Source organism: Aedes albopictus, chromosome 2 (genome assembly GCF_035046485.1).
Source record: "Aedes albopictus strain Foshan chromosome 2, AalbF5, whole genome shotgun sequence".
NCBI classification, from domain to species: Eukaryota; Metazoa; Arthropoda; class Insecta; order Diptera; family Culicidae; genus Aedes; species Aedes albopictus.
This window is the reverse complement of record NC_085137.1, coordinates 406,932,834-406,954,983: the sequence shown is the minus strand read 5'-3', so window position 1 is coordinate 406,954,983 and position 22,150 is coordinate 406,932,834. Positions and strand designations below refer to the sequence as shown.

The following is a 22,150-nucleotide window of genomic DNA, read 5'->3' as shown; positions in this document are numbered from 1 at the left end:
AATGTAATCATCAGAAACATTCACGGGCTCTGCTGCAGCCGCAGTTGCCATGAATTTATCATGATCGCCTGCTTAGCCGCCATCATGGACTTACGAAGCCCCGCTTACGAGGTCTCTGCTGATGTTCGACTTGGCGGACGCAAAGTCAATGCAATGGTGGTTATACTTACGAACAATATTCGGCACGAGAAAATGACACGATAAGGACCAATGTCATCAATGCCCAAACGCAATGGGCAGTAACGCAACAACAACGGTGGCAATCACTTTTCATATTCATTTTTTATATAATACAAATGTATTTACATTCAATCACATAGAACTATTTTTCTGTTTTGTAGGTTTTTTTTTTGTTTTGTTTTGTCATACAACTTGTTTCCTCCTTCGGTTCTCTTTTGTTTTGTTTTTTTTTTTATCTCTGATTTCTACATTTTAACGTTTTTTGTTTGCAATTTGTTCTCCAAGCTTTACGTTTTACCCAAATCTGTTCTGCTTTTTGTTTCTGTTTCCTTTCACTCTCAAGTGGTATTTTTGCTGTTCCGTTTTGTATGGAGCGGAAAATTCCCATTCCTCTCTTCGACATTCCATTTGTTTTTTTTTTCATCCATATTTGTGTGGTACGAGTATTTCTAGTGTTCCATTGTATTTTCGTTTTTCGATTGTTCTCTGATGAAATTTCGAACCAATAACCGAAAAAGTGTTCGGCCTTCCTTGACTGTGTGTGTTCGCTTTCGCTTCATCAGTGCTGGTTTATGACTGCTTCGACTCTTGATACACACGATTGTGTTTTGAGTGATGACAAATTCAGATTGGTTGGTGGTTGTCGACAGTTGTTGTTTGTTGTTATTTGTAATTGCTGCGTTCGACGTTTTTGCTTTCTCTCTTTCGTTTGTGTTTTCTATCTGTTGGTTAAATATGCGTGTGTTGGTGAGTAGGTGTTTCCGGTTGTGTCTGTATACAAATAAGTCCATACTTCGTTTGCGTTTTGCCATTCTCTTTCTCTCTCATTGTTCTTGTATGTGTATGCAATAATAGAGGTAATATTGTTATCTTGTGTCCATTTATTTTTCCGTGTGTCTGTCAGTTATGTAACGTGTGTGTGAGTGCTTGTATTGTGTGTGAAAGTGTTGGTAAGTTTCCGTAGAAAATGAAGATGGGTGTCTTTCTAGTACGTAGCTTTCTACACTATTTCCTCGGTAAAAAGACGATCCTCGATTATACAAGAAGAGATGACTTGTGTATTTTGTTGTTTGTTGGTACTCTAACACCTATCTATTCTAACACTGCATGTTTCTGGTTTGTTTTGTAATTGTAATATTGAACCTAACCATTCCGTTCCGCTCTTTTCATTCCGATTTCCGTTTTCCTCAACTTTCCCGCGCAACAAATATGTGTATTTTCTGCATGTACGATCGTTTGCTTCATTGCCATTCCCTTCGTCTCCGCGTACTCTTCGCCTATCGCCTGCCTCTGGCATTCTGCCATAATCTTTCCAATATCACTGTTCGAAAATCATCACATTCTCATTTCGTTTTTTATTTTATTTCACAATATATATAATTAGTTTGTTTGTTTTGTCAATTTGAAAATTAAAAAATGCTAGTAAAAACGACGACCACAGCTCTATCTTTTTCGATTTGTTTGTATTTTATGTTTTATATGTAACTACTAACTTTTACTTTTATCATATATGCTTTTGTTTTGTTGGTTGTTTTTTTGTTTCAGTGTGTGTTAGTATGTCTGTGTGTGTGTTTTTGTTTTGTGACGGTTATATTTTGATTGCTAAATGAGTGTTTAATGCTTTGTTAGTGGGTGAATGAAACGGGGGGTTCTTCAAAAGGTGTTTCGTAGGCGAAAATGTCGAACCAAATGAGAGAAAACATATATGACTTATCCTGTAGGGGACGACTTAGAAAACTTAAAAGATCTACACAGTAATGGTTTACACATGTTTTTTCTCATTCTTTTTATTTTAGGTATCGAAATATATATATAAAGATTACTTTTTGTCCTCTCTCATAGAGATTTTTAGACTTTTTTTCTTCTTCTCGTCATATTTTACGTATTACACATCTATTACACACGACTACCTTATACAGGGACAAAGAAAAATATAGGTTAGAAAGGTTTACTGTTTGTATTGTTCGATTTGTTTTTATTCTTCTTTTTTCTCTCTTCCGCGTTCTTATTTAAGAGTAGGTTGCTAATATTAATTTGTACATGTTTCACATGTGTTGGTTTCAGTTTTCTTTCGTTTATAACCTTACGCGCCTTTGCCTTCCTATGCATCACATACAAAAAGGGGGAGACAGTTGATGATAGTGGTGGTGGTGGTGGTGCGGGTGGACCGAAAAGGACACATAATAGGCTGCTTGGTTGTTGTAGCAGTAGTAGATGGAAGGTAGCGATTCGTCTGCAGGGATTACCTTGGAGAAAATGGCATTACGAATGCTTCAAAGTAGCATCGAGATTACTTTAACGAAGCTTCGAAAATGTTTTAGAGCATTCCAAATGGTGCAAAACATCCTAAAGCCCTAAGAAAATACTTCTGGGAAGGATTCTAAATGCTTCTGGGTGGGAAGCATTCCAAATGCTTCTAGAAAGCATCCCAAATGCTTTGAGAAAGCATCCCAAATGCTTTGAGAAAGCATCCCATATGCTTTCTGTGAAGCTTTACGAATGCTTACCAGAAGCATTACAAATGCTTTGGGGAAGCATTACAAATGCTTCTAGGAAGCATTACAAATGCTTCTTGGAAGCATTACAAATGCTTCTTGGAAGCATCACAAATACTTTTGGCAAGCATCCCAAATGGTTCAGGAAAGCATTTCAAATGCTCTTGAGAAACATCCCAAATGCTCTTGGGCAGCATCCCAAAGGCTCTTGGGCAGCATCCCAAATGCTCTTGGGCAGCATCCCAAATGCTTCTGGGAAGCATCCCAAATGGTTCTGGGAAGCATCCCAAATGCTTCTGGGAAGCATCCCAAATGCTTCTGGGAAGCATCACAAATGCTTTTGGAAAGCATCCCAAATGCTTCTTGGAAGCATCCTAAATGCTTCTGGGATGCATCCCAAATGCTTTTGGAAAACACCCACAAATGTTTTTGGGAAGCATCCGAAATGCTTCTGGGAAGCATCACAAATGATTCTGGGAAGCATCCCAAATGCCTCTAGAAAGCATCCCAAATGCTTTTGGAAAGCATCCCAAATGCTTCTTGAATGCATCTCTAATGCTTCTGGGAAGCATCCCAAATGCTTTTGGAAAGCATCCTAAATGCTTCTGGGAAGCATGCCAATTGCTTCTGGAAAGCATCCCAAATGCTTTTGTGAAGCATCACAAAATGCTTCTGGGATGCATCCCAAATGCTTTTGGAAAACATTCACAAATGAATCTGGGAAGCATTCGAAATGCTTCTGTGAAGCATCACAAATGGTTCTGGGAAGCACCCCACATGCCTCTGGAAAACATCCCAAATGCTTTTGGAAAGCATCCCAAATGCTTCTGGGAAGCCTCCTCACAAATGCTTCTGGGAAGTATCCCAAATGCTTCTGGGAAGCATTTGCAATGCATTTTGTGTTGCAACATTCTGGTAGATAAATCGCTGTGCCATCCATTTCCACTCGAATGACTCTTTCTGGTAAAACAAGAGCCATTCCAATCGATAGCAGTGAAACAAAAGGGTACCATTGTTGGTCAGAAGGAGCGAGTGTTAGGAAAGATGATCTTCGATTAGTGGCCTACTAAGATGATTGGTGGTGAAGTTGGTGTGATTTTCGTCTTTTCGCCGTTCATCTTCTGCTTCTTCTTCTTTAGGTGGGAGTTCCGATAACACACGTACAATTGCTTATAGTACCTTCATTTTTCCTGCTGCCCAAATTTCAACCTAATTTCTTGTTCCATTCTACGCGCCCGTAGCCATTGCGATCCCAATTCTGTCACCTTCCTGTCTCTATCTCCAAGCCCGACTGCTTCCGTTATTCCTTTCCTAAAAAAAATCCCGCCACGCTAAAATTGGACCTCTGAAACTCTGACACGGTTTGCCGAATTACTATTGCGTTTGTTCCGTTTTCCTACCACACATCACTACACTCTCTACTTTTGACGCTGCTTTAGCTGTTTTCTGCCTGAGGCTACAAGTTGGACCAAATCAAGTGAAACCCTCCTAAAGACGGCGGCCATCATCATCATCAAGCGAACGGGGAACTTCCTTTGTCGTCAAGCGATCAATATGTGTGTGTTTGAGAAAACAATCGTTCGTGTTGTCGTACCACATCCTTTCTCTTGTTCTCTTTTCGCTTCCTTGTTCCTATTGTTTTAACACGTTTCCAATTTGTTATTGTATTCCTATTAACTTACTACTGTTTACAAACTTTTAGCGTTTTTTGTGTTCTTTTTTCCGTTTTCTCTCGTTTCGTTTTGCGGATTTTTCGTCTGCTCACGGTTTCTATATAACTTCATATCTGTATCGTTTATAAGTAATTTTTAAAGTTAAAAACTCTTCTGTTGTTTTGATTACTATTTGTTTTACTTTGTTTCCTTTTGTTTCACAATCGCTTTTTTAGTCCTATTACGGAAATATATTAAATTGGTTGCTCTTTTCTTAGATTTTTTTGTTTTCTCTCTGTCTCTGTTCGGTTTTCGTGCTTTTCACCTTTGCCATTTTGATTTTCCGAAGTTTCCGTAGATTGCGCAGAATTTCAGTTTCTGCTACCTACGAATTGTTTCTTTCAAATTACAATTATTAACACAGTTTAAAATGATTAAATCAATTGATATAACTCCTAGTATGTATGTGTAGTTGTAGTAATGCTTGTTTCTTTTTTTATAGCCTACGTTTGTATGTGTATAAGTGTGTTTGCTGTAACATGTATTATAGCGTTACGCGGTCATTAATTACCGACCGATCACCGTCTTCTACACACAAAGAAAAAGGTATATCTCTTGTCTTATATTGGTACGTAAGTTTTAAAATATATATAAAAAACTATTGAACAGAGCTTAAAGACTCTCTTTTGCTGCGATTAACCGCACTCATTCCTTCTCTCACTCTCTCATCACCTCGCGCATCCGTCTTCAGACACTCATTCCTTAAACAATAGACAATAATCAAATAAATTTATACAAATTGCAAACATTACAATCGAGAACTGTCCACAAAAAGCTACTTTAAAATAATATATATATATGTATGAGTCGAGAAGATCTGTTTCTTATTCTCACGCGGAGAGACGCATCGCCTCTCCGAACCAAACTGGGACCTGTTTATTCTCATTTTTGTCTCACATCGCTGAAAGCGCCTGTGTGTGTGTGTGTTAGTGTTTGCGAGAGTACGTCTACTTGTCTCATTCGTTTTGCATTCCTCGTCACCGAGTTACACATAGTGTCGCCCACCTTACTTGTCTTCTTCGCTGTTTTTTTTTTCTTCTCATTTGCCGTTCCACACATTCTTCTTTTCTTCGTTTTTTTTGCGTGTTTCTTTTCTCTCCGATTGCTCGAGTTAATCTATTCGCTACTGGAAGTATTGCGCGATTTCTGCGACTGTGGACATCTTGCGACTAGAATTTTGCTTTTTCTCTCCGTGCGTGATGTAGACATTGTACTGGAAAAGTAACGTTTTGGAAAAGCATCGAAATGCTACGGAATAAATACGGCTAAATACCTCATGGACGAATCCAAAATTGCTCGAGTAAGCATCATAAATCCCTCGTCAAAGTGCCTAAAAGCTGCGAAAAAGTATTCTGAATACATCAGGGAAGCATTACAAAAGATTCGAGAAAGCATCCCAAATGCTTCCGGAAAGTATCCCGATTGTTTCGGGCAGTATCGCAAATGCTTTCAATTGCTTCGGGGAGAGTTCCAAAATCTTCGGAGCATTCCTAACCTTTCGCAAAAGCGTTTTAAATGCTTCGGAAGAACATACCGATTGCTTGAGAAGAGCATTCCAAATGCTTCAGGGAAGCTTTGCGAAAGTATCCCGAAAGCTTACAGAAAGCGTTTCAAATACTTAGAAAAGGCATCCCAAATGCTTCGGAGAAGTATCCCAAATGCCAAATTTATTGAAGAACCTTTTTAGGATCGCATCCCAAAAGCTTTTCTAATACGAGTCTTCTCCAAAGAAAAAAAATCCGCGATAACCCCCAGAGGGTACAGTTTTGTGGTAGCAATTTCTCCTTAGAATAAATCCACATTGCTCGATCGTTCTAATAAATCCTTACCGCTCACGTTGATCCTATGATTTCATTCGAAGGTCCTTTATTTTACCTGAGAACCATGAGCGTGTCAATTTGATAATCTACAACCAATAATTCCCCCCAGGGGTAACAAATTATTGGCAAAATTACCCCGAGCGGGTATTTTAGTAATTCCTGCTTGAGGGAACATTACTTTTTTAATTTAGCTTGACCATCGCGCCGTAGATTGCACTGTGATGTCATATGGCAATAATTCCCCCCAGGGGTAACACATGGTGGAAAAATTCACCCCGAGAGGGTATTTTAGTAATTCCTGCTTTGAAAATCGCGCCAAAGATTGCACTGTGCTGTCAAATGTCTAAATCAAAAGTATTAGTGCCTAGCTCTGAAGTAAAGGTTTCCCGATTCTGATTTAAAGAGCTTTCCCAAAGCTTTAGCATGCAAACTGGACAGTCTACAACCAACAACCTCCAGGGGTAACACGAGCTAGTCAAAAATTACCCCGAGAGGGTAAATTGTAAATTCCTTCTGAAAGATTACATTTTCCGAGAGAGGAATAGCCAAACCGTAAGGATTTCCATGAGCTGCACAATTAAGAATCAACTTACACGATCGAGAGCCGCTCCCAGATACCAAACGCACGCAAATCACCTTCCAAAGACTATCCGCAATCGCAGTTCGCCGTAGATTTGTCCGCCATTTTCTTTTGTTTTTACTCAAAAAAGCAACATAACTATGCTTGTATTTCATAACTTCCTAGCTACAGAGCGGTGTAAAAGAGTGCTTGGTAACAGAAGCGATACCCAACGTGGAGGCATATACATCTAGTTAAAAAGAAAAAGAAGAAGAAGTGCAATCACCGCGCACCGCGCCGCACCAGAGTAGGCCAAGTGCGAGTGAAGAAATAAAAAAAAAATCGGGCTGCTTAGGTAGACTGCTGCTTGCTACTGCTACTGCCGCCGCCGGTAGCCAACAGCGGATACTTGAGGGTCGTCTGCAGCGTATCGTTGTGCTCCTCCAACGAGTTGGAGGCATAGTGCAGGACCAGCGACTTGAGCGACTCGTAGATGTTGTACGGCTCGGCAAAGCCAAAGCCCCGCTCCGTCTGCTGGATGATACAGTGATTGACCGTATCGTTGCACTTGATGGAGAGAGCAAAGTGGCCGCCGCTCCCCGTTCGGATCACGAACGTTCCGTTCGGTTTCGAGGCCAGCTCCTTTTCGGCATCGGTTCGGTTGAACGTTGGTGCCAGCCAGGTCGTTTCGTCGTTGTGCGGCATCTCCTGGCTGCCGTGACTGTGCGAGAAGTACCCATCGGTCTCCATCTGCTTGATCTGGCTCTCGTTGATTCCCTGACGCTTCAGCTCTTCGATGTAGCTGGTCTTCTCCTTGCTCTGGGACATGATGATCGGATTGAGCTTGTTGATTTCTCGCTCCAGCTGCCAGATTCGGGTTTTCTCGTTTTTCATGTCTTCCTGTAGCTGATCCCGGCACTGGTTCAGTTCCTGCATCCGGTCCCGGATCAGCTTGTTGTTGGTGCTGATACCCTGCTTCTCGTGGGGCTGTGCTTCGCTCACAAACCTGGTCTGAATCGCCAACTGGTCTTGGAATAGCTTTTCCGCTTCGATGAACGCCTCCTGGGCTTGTTTCTTTAAATCGACCTGGTTCTTGGACATGGTCAGATCCTCCTGAAGCTTTTCTCGCTCGTGCAGCTTCTCGTTCAGCGATTGCGATATCTCGATGAACTTCTGCGCAAGCCGAGGGGTGTCGTCTTCAGTGCTACTGATATAGCTATCGTCTTCGAACCGCGAGATCGGGTACAGCAACTTGATGTCCAGAATTGTGTTATACTCCTTTAGGGACACATTCCGGTAGAAGTTGATCAGATCCACCACGCTGTTGTGGCTGCCGTCCCTCGTGAAACCGTATTTGTCCTGGGTGTGGAAGATCTTGATCACTCGATCCGTGCCATCCTTTTTCAGCGTGAGCGTATACTCGCCGTTTCCGCTGGAGGCATCCCGCACCAGGAACGATCCGTCCGGCACGTCGGTCATCTTCTCTTTGACCTCGTCCCGGCTGATGTTGCCCCAGTACCACTCGGCTGCCCGCAGATCGGCCGGAGTGTCCGCGTCGCCCACCATTCGGAACATGGCCGTCCCCCGAGTGTCGCCGGAAGCGGTGGAACCACCACCACCACTGCTACCGGTATTATTGTAGATCGGCCCCACCAGCGGGGTCGACGGTATCACAGGCGCTGCCGGAGACGTGATGGTTGCTGTTGTTGGCTGTTTCCTCAGACTGCTGCCAGATGCCGCCGCCTGGAAGGCAGTAGAGGTCGAAGTACCAAGGGTTTGCTGCAGAAAGGGTTGCGACACCGATTGCTGCTGGAGCGCAGCCGTGCTGCGAGAAATCTTCCGCGGAGGCACTGCCGGGGCCGACGCAAACTCCGGCAACTTCTCGTGCCAATCGATCTTGTACAACAGCAACTCCATTATCCGCAGGTGGTTTTCCGTGTTTGACACGATTTGACTGAAAACATGGGAGAAGAAGGGAAAGAGTTGATTAGGTTTAGAGAAATTTGGAAAAATTTTCGGCAATTCCTTCGTTAATTATTCTGGTAATTTCTGAGACATTTTTTTCAATTGCTTCGGCAATTCTTTTGTCAATTCATCAGGAGATTCTTCCAGCAATTTCTATATGATTATTGTTCAGATATTCCATTAAAATACTCATGAGCAATTCCAGAATTCCTTCGACAATTTCTTTGGAAATTTCTTCGGCAATTCTTTTGGAAATTCCTCCGAAAATTCCTTCGACAACTCCAGCGGGAATATCTTTCAGGCTTCTTTTGAAAATTTCTTTGCAAACTCCTTCTATAAATCCTTGGAATATTTCTCCAACAAGTTGTTGGCAACAACTTATTTGAGAATTATTTCAGCAATTTATATACGGACTTCTTGAGAATTTCTTCAGAAAATTCCTATAGAGTTTCTTCGGCAATTTCTTCGATAATTTCCATCGGCAATTGATCTAGGAATTGCTTCACAAAATACCTCGACGATTTCTATGGGAATATCTTCTGATTTTTTTTTTCAGAAATACCCTGGCAAAGTTTTTTTTATTCATAACTTCGTTCGGAAATTCCTATGGAAATTTCTAATGCAGCTCTTTGGGGAATTCCATTCGCAAATCGTTACAAAAATTTCTTTGTGAATGCCTTCGGCAATTCCTTTGGAACCTCTTTCTTTGGAATTTCTTTGGACAAGTGTCCTTCGGCAGCTCCTTTGGAATTTTCCTCGGCATTTCGCTTTGGGAATTGGTTTAGTAGGTAATTGCTTCCGAAATTCATTCGACAATTTCTTTAGCGCGTCGTTCGGAAACTTCTTCGGTAACACTTTTGGGAATTGATTTGGACAATTCGTTTACAAATGCTAGCAAAATCAGACATTCGGCCCTCTCTTTTAAAATGCCTCGTCACTCACTTATAAATGGTCCCTTGGGAGCTATTTTGGTAATTCCTATGGAAATTCCTTCGGAAATTTCTTCGGTAACTCTATTGTGAATTCCTTCGGCAATGCCTTTGGGAATTTCTTTAGAAATTTCCTCGGGGATGTTGTTGACAATTACTTAGACAATACCAAATAATATTCAAAGGAATTGCTAAAGATTTTGCTTAGAAGATACCAAAAAAAATATGAAAGAGGATCCCAAATCAGTTTCTAAAAAAATGTCTTACAAATATCAGAAGAAATGTCAGGAATCCCCAAATGAACTGCACAAAGGAGTTGCAAATTAAATTACACAGGGATTACCGAAGCAGTTTGCACAAGAAAAACCGAAGAATTCCACAAATAAATTGTCGAAGGAATTTCCAAAGGAATTGACGGAAGAGTTTATAAGTCATTTCCGAAAAAAAAATCCCAAAGATAAGAACGAAGAATCGCCGTAGAAATTTGCAAAGAAATTTCCTAAAAAAATCCTAATCAAATTCCAAAGTAACCGAAGAATTTTACAAAGAACTTGCCAAAGGAACTTTCGAAGAAATTTTCAAAAATAAATCCTAAGAAATTCTTAAAAGAATTTCAAAGGAATTACCAAAGCAATTCCCGAAGAAATTGCCAACGAAGGAATCCACAAAGGAATGGTCAAAATGAGTAGTATCGACACTAAAAAATTCACTCAGAATTAACCGAAGTAATTCTGGAAATAATTATAGAGTATTGGTGTCTGCTGCAAAGATTCAGAAAAATGTACGTATTGTTAGGAAGTTTGCCGAATAATTGTGTTATTTTTTGAGATAAAGAGTCGTTCCAGCTTTTTCGTTATTACTTTTTCTAATGAATACCGGCATTTTTCGTGTCCTCTACAAAGTTGTTCTTTGTGGTGAAATACACCTCCTTGGACTTTTTCCTTCCCTTCTAAGAATAACGCTCCAACTGAACCAGAGTCCTTGAAGAAACCCCTGGAGAAATCCCAGTAGTAATTTTGGAGAAGTTTTCTGGAGGGATCCTAGCCTAGGACTCTTCCAGAAATTATTGCTGGTATTCCTCAGGCAACTACTGATTTGTACAAGGATTCCTCTAGAAATTATTCGTAGAATTTTTCTAGTAATTCCAGCTTGAAATCCACTTCAGATTTCTTTAGAAATACATGCTGGGATTGCGCCATGAAAGCTGCTGGGATTTATTCAGGGATATTTGATGTAATCCACCAGGTAATCTTGCTAGGATTCCTGCTGGGACTGGGGAAATTCTTGGAGCAATTACTGGAAAAATCCCCGTTGGAATCCTTGAAGAAATCTCTGGAGGAATCACAAGTGAAAACTCTATAGGAATCCTTGAATAAATCTCAACAGAAATCCTTAGAGAAATCACAGAAAGGATTTATAAAAGAATCTTTGGAGAAACCACTGGAGTAATCCCAGCAAGAAATTATAGAGGAATCCTATCAAGCATTCCTGGAGGAATCCCAAGAGGATTTCTCCAGGAATCCTCTTGAAATTCCCCTAGGAATGCCTGATATGATTTACTACAAATTCCAAATTGGGATTACTCCAGAAATTCTTTTTGTGACACCTCAAGGGTTTTTTCTATGTATTCCTTCAGAAGTTCCTCTTGGCACAACTTCCCGGATTTCTCCAAGGGAAGTCCTCCAGGAATTCCTCTAAGAATGCCTGCGAGGACTCCTCCAGGTATTCTTCACATGGTTCCTCCAGAGATTTTCCCAAAGATTCCTTCGGCACTGTCCATTAACTACGTAGACTTTTTTCGGCCATCTCAGACCCCCTCTCCCCCCTCGTAGACTTTTGTTCATACAAAATTTTCGAAATTTGTATGGAGCGTAGACTTTGGCCAGACCCCCCCCGTCCCCCCTAAGAGTCTACGTAGTTTATGGACAGGCCCTTCAAGAATTCCTTCAGGGATTCATCCAGAAAATCCTCTGGGATAACCTTCAGCAATTTTTGCTAGTATTCCTGATGGGACTTCTCCAGCAATTCCTTCTGTCCTAATTTCTACATGAATTTTTACATGAATTCAAAAATTCCCGCTATAAGTCCAAGGAATCCTCTAGAAATTTCTTTCAGAATTACTCCACTGAGATTTCTCCAGAAATTTTTCTTATGAGAACTCAAGGGATTTTTCCATGCATTCCCCCAAGAGTTCCTCTTGGCACACCTCCCCGGATTTCCCCAAGGAAGTCCTCCAGGAATTCCTCTAGGAATGCCTGCTGGGACTCCTCCAGGTATTCCTCACATGATTCCTTTTGCCAAATATTCCTTCAAAAATGCGTTTTTGGATTCCTCCAGCAAATCCTCTGGGATAACATCCAGAAATTCTTGCTGGGATTTCTCCGAGTGTTCTTGATGAGACTCCTCCAGCAATTTCTTCATGGATTTTTTTCATGAACTCATCCAGGGATTTTTAAAAATATGCCCGCTATAATTACTCCGGGAAATCCTGCAGAAATTTGTATAGGGGTTCGTGCAGAAATGCCTGCTCAAATTTCTCCAGAAAATCTTCTTGTAACTCTTAAAGGGATTTGTCCATGGATTCCTGCAAGAATTGCTCTTGGCATTCCTCCGCGGATTTCTCCAGGCGTACCTTCTGGAATTCTTATAGGAATTGCCCGCTGGAATGTTTGTAGAAGTTTCTTCTGTCATTTCTACAGGGATTTTTGAAAGGATTGCTTTAGAAATTCCTCCAGAGATTTTTCCAAGGACTCCTTTTGGGGATCCTCAAGAAATTTTTCCAAGGATTTAGGCAGGAGTTCCTCTGTGATTATCTTTGGAAAGTTTTGCTGTGAATAACAAAGTGGACATGACGGCATTCCTCCAACAATTCCTGCTGCAATTCTCCAGAAATTTATTCAAAGATTTATTCCAGTGATTTCCACAGATTTTTTTCTGGGGATTCTTATGCTGGGACTGCTCCAAGATGGCAACTGGTATTTCTCCATTCATTTGTGGTAGGAGTCCTCCAGAATTTTTTCTGGGTTTCCCATACAAGCGTTAAAACGTCCAACCGTGCCAAGCTCTCGACGCATACTAATTAGACACCAGCAAAACAAACTGCTTGGTGGCTAGGTATGCGGAGTGCGAGAATAAGTATCGGCTTCATAAAAACAATTCTCCATCACTTGTAGTTAGTGGGCACAAACGCGAGTGTGTTGTGGATTGGTATCTAAGCCGAAAGAAAGATGGGTTTGTGAAAAAGGAGTGTTCACGGTGTCGGAGTCAGTTTGGCTTTCTATTCCGCAGCTGTTCTGTGACTTAGTTGGTTAAATCGCCGGTCTAGCGAATACGGAGTCGTGGGTTCGAATCCCACCAGAACGCGATTTTTATTTCATAAATTTCGTCTCTGTCAATTTGTCAATTAACAACATTTCGTGCCTTCTAATTACAAGTTTTTCCAGTATGTTCCCATACAACCCTTGCAGGGAAACCTCCAGAAACTCCTGGAGAACTCTCAAAAGCAATTGTTGAAGATATTCCGGAAATTGTTTGGGAAATGTCAGCAATTCCTAGAGAAATTGTACATAGTAGGGAATTCTTAAAAAATCCCAAAAGGAAATCCTGGAAGAATCTGTGGAGAAATCTTCTTGGAATTCCTCCAATAATGGCTGATGGGATTCCTGCTAGCATTCGTCCTGGAATTTCTCCAAAAATTACTCTAAAAATAGCTCCTATAATTCCTTTAAGGATTACTCCATTGATTTTTATAGGATTTTTTCCTGGTATACCTCCAGAAACTCTTGCTGGGATTCACATCACAGATCCCAAAACTATGAAAATCGGCTAAAAACGGCCAAGTTATAACGCAATGAAACTACCATTCCCAATGTTTGAGAGGCATGACAGTGTAGGAATGTTAAGGAATAGGTACTTACACAATTTTCTCCCAGGGAGGACGCAACAGAATATGGCACCAGACTTGTATCAGTATCGTCGGTTGACTATCAATCCCCCGCTGGCACTGCATTCGACAGATTCGTATCAGATGGACCATGATGTGCTTGAGCGTGTTGCCATGGTGGATGGGCAGCTCGTGGATGAGTAACCGCAGCGTCTCGGCTGCCACCGCGTCGCTGGTGATTTCTGCAAAGGAAATGATCATTGAATTACACTTTTAACGGCAAACGCTAAAAAAACGTACTTGAGGCCTCGATGAACTTATCGTAGAACAGAACCGGAATGATCGGATCGGGCAGCTCGCGGAGGAACTTCTTCAGCACCGTGGCCACGCACTCGGGCGAGTAGTTGCTGAGATCGGTGTTGATCAGATTCTCGTTGAGCGAGTCGCGCAGTTTGTTCACCTCGTCGTAGCTGGACTGCGTCGTCCGGTAGAGTTTGTACAGATCTAGGTTGTCGTCGCACAGGGCCTTCTGCTCGAGCTCGTTGCAGAGTATTATGACGATCTGCGGTGCCGGCAGCTGGTCCACGTTGAACTGATGGCACAGACCGACCCCGAACACCGGCTGGATCCGGCTCGTGGGCAGCACCGTCGTTCGACTTCCGCCTCCGCCGCCGCCGGTGTCCATCGCCGTCCCCAACGCTGCACACGGCATAAGTCCCGTGGCCGAACACTGCCGGTGGACGATGAGATTACACTGCTTGCATAGCAATCCCTGATGTATCAGCCCGCGCAAGTACTGCTGACACTTATCACATTTAACCAGCTTCAAGAACGAATGGTTCACCAGGTCGTGCGAGTGCTTCCCGCCGGACGCCGGATCGAGGCTACTGCTGTCCTCGCCGGCGCTCTTCAGCACGATCCCGCTGCCTCCGCTGATGGTCCGCAACGAGCCACCGCTTTGGATCGGCTTCTCCGCACTCGTCAGCAAATCCTTTATGGACGCTAGGATTGTTTGCTGATGGAATTCATTTTTAATACCCATTTGCTGCAAAGGGGGAACAGAGAGAAGGTCAATAAGAGAAAAAATCTATTTCCTAAGGGGAAACCTACTCCTAGTTTATCACGATCCAAGTTCGATAAATCACAGCCTTTTATATCTTTCGCTTTGAATACGTCAGCGTAGGTGTACAGGTTGTTCGCTGCCATCCACTCCAAAACGTTCGCTGACGTCCACTCGTTAATTGACTGTGAAAATGAATCGTTTTTATGCATCCGAAGTTTAAGAAAATCGATTGTGTGACACTTTCCATGACGAATCTAATTAATGTGTGACATCTTACCAAGAGAATTTCGGATGTTGCTCAAATAATAGATTGAAACGAGCTCACCAACTCATAACACCACTAACACGGTTACTAAAACAAGGGATACAGTCATACTAAGTGATTATGTGCGTAGGTGGTAATGGAGCTTATCAGCCGTCTGTTAAACAATTAGGTGCGACTCAAAAAGCGTCTATTCTGGCATCCAGCGGCTTAACATGAAACGCTCCTCTTCCGAAAGCTACATATACTTAACCCTTTCCTTCCCACAACTTTGAACGACTATTACTATACCAAGAAAGCTTCTCCGAAAAAAGTGCTTGGACAAAAGTTGTTGCAAATTGGCTAAATTTTTCGAAATCAACGAAAAAGTTTTTAGTTGTAAATCAATAGTTAGTTGATTGTTTATCAATAGTTCCACTATTGAAACAAGTATTTGGCAGTTGGGTTTATCTAATGTGATTACAATCATATTCTTAAAACTATTGCATCATGTTCATCTAATTCCGTTTGTCTCCAGTTCGCCGAAAATCGATGGTGCTCTAGAGCAACCATGGGAAGTAGAGGGTTAAGTAGGCTGACCAGATTTGTCCCGTTTAAATACGGTACAAATTCTGACAACTAAACAAAAAATAAATCTATGTCCAAAAACAGAATTCCATCTTGTTAATAATGCTATTTCAGCTAGAAGGAACGAATAATTTTGTCAAAAATATAAACAGTGTTCCAGTGCTAAGTATTTGAAAATTTAGTTGTCCCGTTAAATACGGGACGGATGGTCAGCCTATACTTAAGGAGCCAGTCCCGTCATGTTGGATGGGAGACCTTAGGCCAACAACATCCCGAAACATCAAAAACCGTTCAAGAATACGAACTGATTTAACGGTAACCAATGGCGTAGCCAGCTTTTTCTTTTTTCTTGCTCACTCTCCTAAACAAACATGAGAAGGAGTGGGATGAAACCAGGGGCGAGTGTCCCATCTCTCCATCCTTATCTTTTTCAAATTTGATAAGGAGAGTGTGCAAGAAAAAAGAAAAAAGCTAGCATCGCGGTTGACAGTAACGACTTTTAGCGGGAAACAACGGACAAAAATTGGAACTTGGAGCCCTTCTCAGATGCTAGTGTCTGAGAAAAACACAGGCCTCATTGACGCACAGTACGAGGCACAGTACTGTACAACGCCGTCTTGTCCGATCCCAATCGAATCGACGCAGGAGTTCCTGGAGGAATCTCGCTAGTAATCCTTGGAAAAGTTTCCGCAACAATCGCCGAACAAATTCCGGAAGCAATCCCTTTGCGGAGGAATTCCTGGAAGAGTAACATGAGGAACTGCTGCAGGAATCCTAGAGGAGGTCCAAGCATGAATTCCAGGCGGAATTATGTCAGGAATACCTGCAGAAATACCAGGCGGAAAAGACTACAAGAAAAATCCAGGGAAAAAATCTCAGGAAGATCTCGAGAAATCCCTGGAAAAGTTGCAAGAGGTAATTCTGAAGGAATTGCAGGAAGATTTGCCGGAGGAATCTGAGCAAAATTTTCAAAAAAAAAGAACTAATTGGATTTTTTGGAGGAATCCTAACAGAAACCATTGGAGAAAAAAAATCTATGGAGAAAATCCTTCAGGAATACTAGGAGAAATCCGTATGAAAATCATACCAGTTTCTGAAGGAATTTGAGGACGAATTTATGGAGAAATATTATCAAAACGTTCTGGGTAAAGCAGCGATACCTATGGGAATCCGAGAGTAAATTCCTGAAGGAGTCCCAGCACAAATAACTGAAAGAATCCCAATCCGAATTTCTAGAGAAATCACAGCAGGAATTCTTGGAAAAACATCTTTGGGGGAATTCTATGAAGAATCTTTGCAGAAAGCCCTGCAAAAGTCCAATTAGGCCTATCTGGAGGAATCCTAGCAAGATTTTCTAGAGGAATCAACGAGAAATCTCGATTCGAATGAGGCGAGTCACTTTAATCGAGTCGAGATTTCTCACCTTGATAATCGACTTCGACTTTTGTCACATCACTCCATTCGCAGAACGACCACAATGATCTGACAGCGTTAGTAGTTCTCGGTAACCTCACGATCCATTGCGTTCTTTTCTTGAATCAGCTGCTTCTTGGTCCAATTTCCTCAGTTTGTAGTTGCGCGATATACAACAAAAATGACTAGTTAGCTCAACAAATATCCAGAAATCCAATGGACTTTTTCTAGTGTTGCCAGTAGTTTTGGTTAGATGTTCCAGTTGCCAGTTTTAAGGATTTTTAATTCGCCAGACTCTAAACATAGTGACTGTAGTTATCCTCGCCTATGTGTAACGGGCTTGCTCAAAATACCCTTTTGATAGATTACACCGTAGTTCCAGAATAATTGTAGAAACATGATGATGATGAACCTGGGCTTGTTAGGGGAATATCTGTAAGTAAAAACCCAAGTAACCAGTAAGCATTTAAAAAAGCTTTCCTACAGCATTATAGTTGCTCTTATGACAAGGCACTTAGTGCTAAATGGCCGTATATACACCTATAGTGCTACCCAACAGCTGGTTTTGGCAAAATAACGGGCTGTCTGAGTGCAACACCTTCAGGAACGTCGTATCAAAATGTCAAAGAAGCGTAACGCCTCGTCGAGCAAAACAAAACAAAAATAGATTTACGTCTGCTTCTCGATCTTTCGACATCCCGCTTCCTCCATACTTCAGCTGATTTAGGTGGCACTTTTTTGCTTGTTTTGGTGTTATCGAGTTTTGAACTTACGGTCCGGTGATTATTCAATCATGTTTTCTGATCAAGCTGCTGTTCCACGCTCCAGGATACGCTGCAGTTGGTCCGATGACGTGCACTAATTTTATGCCCAATATAAAGAATGGTTGGGAATCAACTTCAGTTCAAGCACCCAAAATATGATTTCAAAGAAAAATTTCATAGTGTGTAAAGCGTTTTCATTCCCTCTTCCATCAATTATGATTCCCTCTATCGAATAATTTTATGATCCGCCGAAGATCCATCTATTTGGTACACATTTTCCGATAATATTAGGTGGGGTGATTTCTCGATGGCGATGTTTTCAATCCAAACCAGCTGCAGCAATGTTTGCTTCGGAGCTTTTGGATGAATAAGGGAAAAACGAATGAGCAACTCAGATGTCTAGATTTGTCAACAGAGGAATGAATTCTGTAAGAGAGAGGCAGCATGTGCTATCAAATGCATAACATATCTCCCATACTCTTTGCTCTTAGCATTTGTAGAGCCGTTGAAAAGCATTCGGATTGCTTCCAAGCGAAAACACCTCAAGCACTTGAAATGCTAATTAACAGCCGAAAGCTCTTGAATAGCACAGCTTATGCTGATTCAAGGCAGCTATGCATTCGAACTGCTTATGTAGGGCAGCAAGCAGTTCAAATGCTTAATACAGTCTGCTGTACGGCTTATTCAAATGCTTAGTGGTTACCTGGGAAGAAAATCGTGTTATGTACTGTTCCTTTGAATTCCACTAAGAAGTTGCATCCTTTGACAGACACGTATTTCGACTTCAACTGTATAGTCGTCTTCAGTGTCTTGTACGTGACTCGACTCAAGTACAAGTCACTGAAGACAACCTTACAGTTGAGGTCGAAATACGTATCTGTCAAAGGATGCAAATTCTTAGTGGAATTCAAAGGAACAGTACTTAACACAATTTTCTTTTTACTTGTAGAAACATGCTATTCAATGAATGTTGGCTCTAATGCCTGGTTTAGACTGTTCAAGTGAAACAAGCATCTGACTGGAACACTCGTCGAAAATATTCTACCCAATTGAACAATGTGTTTACAGGGTGCCTGCTAATAAGCCAAATAAAATTCCCTGAGTTTTCCAGGTTTTTTCATTGGGAGTTTTGAAAGTTTATGATTCAAAAATTAGCCCAAATTTTATAAAATTGGCTTACTTTTCAAAAATACCCTCAAAAAATTAAATAAAAACTTAATGGAAAAATGCACAAGATTTATTTTCCAATTCCACCAAAAAGCTTCTTCGGAAATAAAACAAAAACAAATAGGTTGATGAATATAATGTTTTCGATAGTTGTTTTGGGTCAATTCAGTAACAAATTTTGAAAACGACGTATAATCAATGCTACACCATTGATTATACGTCGTTTTCAAAATTTGTTACTGAATTGCAAGAAATTGCTTTGACATTTCCACCGAAAATTTATTTTAAAAATAAATGACATCCAAACACTCTAACAATCAGGAGAAACCATTCAGGAGTTCAATTAGTAATTCCACAGACCATATGACCGTTGAATTCCTTACAAGTTTTGAAACTGAACTTGGTTATCAGTTCTCTGTACTGCTGTTTTTTCTGGAGGTTTGTCAGTTTTTTTTTCTAACTTTCTCTAGTTTCCAACCAAAAGTTTTTTTTAATGTATTTGCTCCCATAAATGATTCCTTCCAAGATTTTTCCTGTGTTTCGGGATTTCTGAGAGATGTTCCTGAGATTTCTATCAGAGTTCTTCGCAGGATTTCTGCAGGGGTCATTCTGATATGCTTACACAGTTTCTCGCGAATTCCTTCCGGAGTTCCAACTAAAATTTATCCAAAGTTCCTTCAGAAATTTCTCTTAGTAGTTTCCCGAAATAACTTTCCCATAATTTATCTCGTGATTTTTGCGAGATTGTTGCAGAAATTCGTCCAGGGAGTTTTCTCTATTCTCTCTTTCTCTCTTTCCTGGAAGATCTCTGCAAGAACTTCGGAAGCAACTATTAACGAAATCCCACAAACAGCATTCAGAATTCTCAAGACGCGACGCGAGACAAGACACAACACTTAGCGTTCTTACACTCTGAGAGGCATCCCAGGACTAACACCGGTAGGAATATTTTAAGAGAAGTCTCAGGAGAAAATCTGAGAGAAATCTCCGGTTAAAATTCAAAAGAAATCCCTCGAGAGCCATTAGAAAATATCTCAGCCTAAACTCCTTTAGTAATCCACTGGAGACTTCTCCAGGAGAAAGCTCACGGAAATTTCTTGGATAAATTACAGGAGAAACTTCGGAAGAAGTCCTGGGAGGAGCTCCTACAGAAAATTCGTGAAAAACTCCTTGGAGGACCTCTAGCATGAATCTCAGGAATAACTCCTGTAGCAACTCTGGGAGAAATTCCGGGAAGATTATTATTATCAACTTTATCAGCTTATTCAGAGAGATTTCCTCGGGTTAAGGAAGGTTCATCTACACGGAAAAACTTTTCGGGAAGTTCAAAACGGGTCCCGAGAGAAAAATTATAAGAAATTCCGTGACAACATCTGCGATGCATTCTGAGAAAAAAACTCTTGTGGACATCTTGGGGTAAACCCTGGTAAAAATCCCACGAAAATGTCTATGGGCAAAACACAGGTGAAACTTCGGTAAAACTCTGGGATCAATACCGGGAAAACCTATGGAAAGAAGTTCTGCAGGATCCCCCTGAAAAACTCCAGAAGAAATTGACCGGAGTCCAAAAATCCTGGAAGATTATCAAGGAAGAATCTTAGAAAGATTTGTTTGAATCTTGGAAAATGCTGGTAGAAATTCGGAAGAATCTCAAAAAGGAATACTAAAAAAATAGGAAAAAATAGGAAAGTAATCTTGTGAGAAATCATGAGAGGCATTCCAACAGGTGTTTCCAAATAATTTCCAGAAAGAAACCCTTAAGGAATTTCTTAAAGAATCCTAGATGCGGAATTTCTAGATGGATTTTAACTTCCGGATTCATACGAGTTCGCATGGAATCTGCAGCATCTTATCGAAATCGTCGGCTTTCCATCTGCTAGATCCCTGTTTTCCTGATAGTAGACACCCTAGTTTAGACTGGGAATACGATGAGACGAATGAATAAGATTAAGGGATCATGGAAGAACAGCTGAAAGAGAAAAATGATCAGCAATTTTATCGATACTCTTGATAACAGCTTCGTAACGGCGATTTGTCAGCAAACATATTTTCACTGACTTGCATCCTACACTTCGAGTGATTTTATTATTCAGGAACAAACTTGATAAAACTAAACAGGATCGAACTTGCAACGTTCGATTCCGCCTCTGAGGCGTCCCACGGAAAATGTCACACAATTGATTACCCAAAAACACAGTTAAATACTACTATAAGAAGTCACCACGGTGCGTGGTGTGGTTGGATTTCGCACTTACCTTGTCGGTACTGTGGATGGCCGGCATCATCGGATAAACGTCGGGCAAACTTCTTTGGCACATATCGTGAACGGTTAGCGGTAAGCACTTGATGTGGAAACACGACCAACACTCTGTAGAATGGATGGAAAAGAACAGAACAGAACAGGATGCCCAAGGGTTTGCATCGGTTTTAGTATACGTGTGTTCAATTAGAAGAACCATAATACACAAATGTATGATTTGCTGCGTGCGCGGTAGTCTGCTGATCCGTACAAATAATGCGCGCACTACCGACTGTGTGTGCATCGAGCATCGAACGATTTGCCCGATTGGAGACAATGATGAAATTGTGCGAAATATTAAGCCTTCGCACTGGCGTTCTGCGCTGTGAGACGATTGTTCGAACGACGATATGATTCATGTCACAACATGATCGTGATAACTAGACTGATCCAAAAACATAGATGTATAATTTGAAAGAAATGGAGTAAAAAGTCTACCCCGAGGTCTTCCCATTAACATTCAGATTTATAAAGACCTTTATGTAATTCAGTATCATAATTTTTATTTTACATAACTCATTTCGGTATCATAATGATCATTTTCTCCGAACTGGTTCACTATGAAACTCATTTCGTTTACATAATTTTAATTATATGTATAACTCATTTGAGTTGCATTATGAACGGTATGCAATTCAAATAGGTTGTATAATGAAAAAAATCATTGCATAAAATTTTGTATGTTACTCGTTGCAAAACTCGATTTTTTCAGCACTTTTCGTATTCATGTAATTCGGCAAGCCTCGTTTGTTAAATGTACGACTCGTGCTGAAAAAATCAAATTTTTGCATCTCGTCACATAAATAACTACCTATTAAGATTTCAGAATTATTGCAAAAATTGTGGGATTGAGTGGAACAGTCTATATTCGTTTCAAAGAATTAGTGAAAATTAATTACGTAATTTTCTTCATTAGTATATGCAAACTGATTAGGCACCTGAACTGATAAACTTGATAAGCTTTCTTTCATGTCTTCCGACGTTCCTAGTTAACGTCATCACCAGATAGAAATATAAAGTACCGATTTATGAAACATGTTTTATCAGAGCAATACACGGATTCAACGTTAAT

At 40.9% G+C, this 22,150-nt stretch overlaps 1 protein-coding gene across 7 annotated transcripts in view; it reads right to left on the bottom strand.

The window, feature by feature from the left end:
- Positions 1-263: 263 nt before the first annotated feature.
- The window catches only part of LOC109409609 (phosphatidylinositol 3-kinase regulatory subunit alpha), a 146,467-nt gene continuing 124,580 nt past the window's right edge, over positions 264-22,150 (bottom strand). For all 7 annotated transcript variants that reach the window (XM_062853381.1, XM_062853382.1, XM_062853384.1 and 4 more), the window contains 5 exons: positions 21,035-21,147; positions 14,654-14,788; positions 13,844-14,588; positions 13,578-13,785; positions 264-8,720 (listed from right to left, as the gene is read on the bottom strand). In XM_062853381.1, the coding sequence (XP_062709365.1) occupies positions 7,118-8,720; positions 13,578-13,785; positions 13,844-14,588; positions 14,654-14,788; positions 21,035-21,147 (2,804 nt within the window). In that variant the 3' untranslated portion in view covers positions 264-7,117. The remainder of the gene's footprint in view (positions 8,721-13,577; positions 13,786-13,843; positions 14,589-14,653; positions 14,789-21,034; positions 21,148-22,150) is intronic.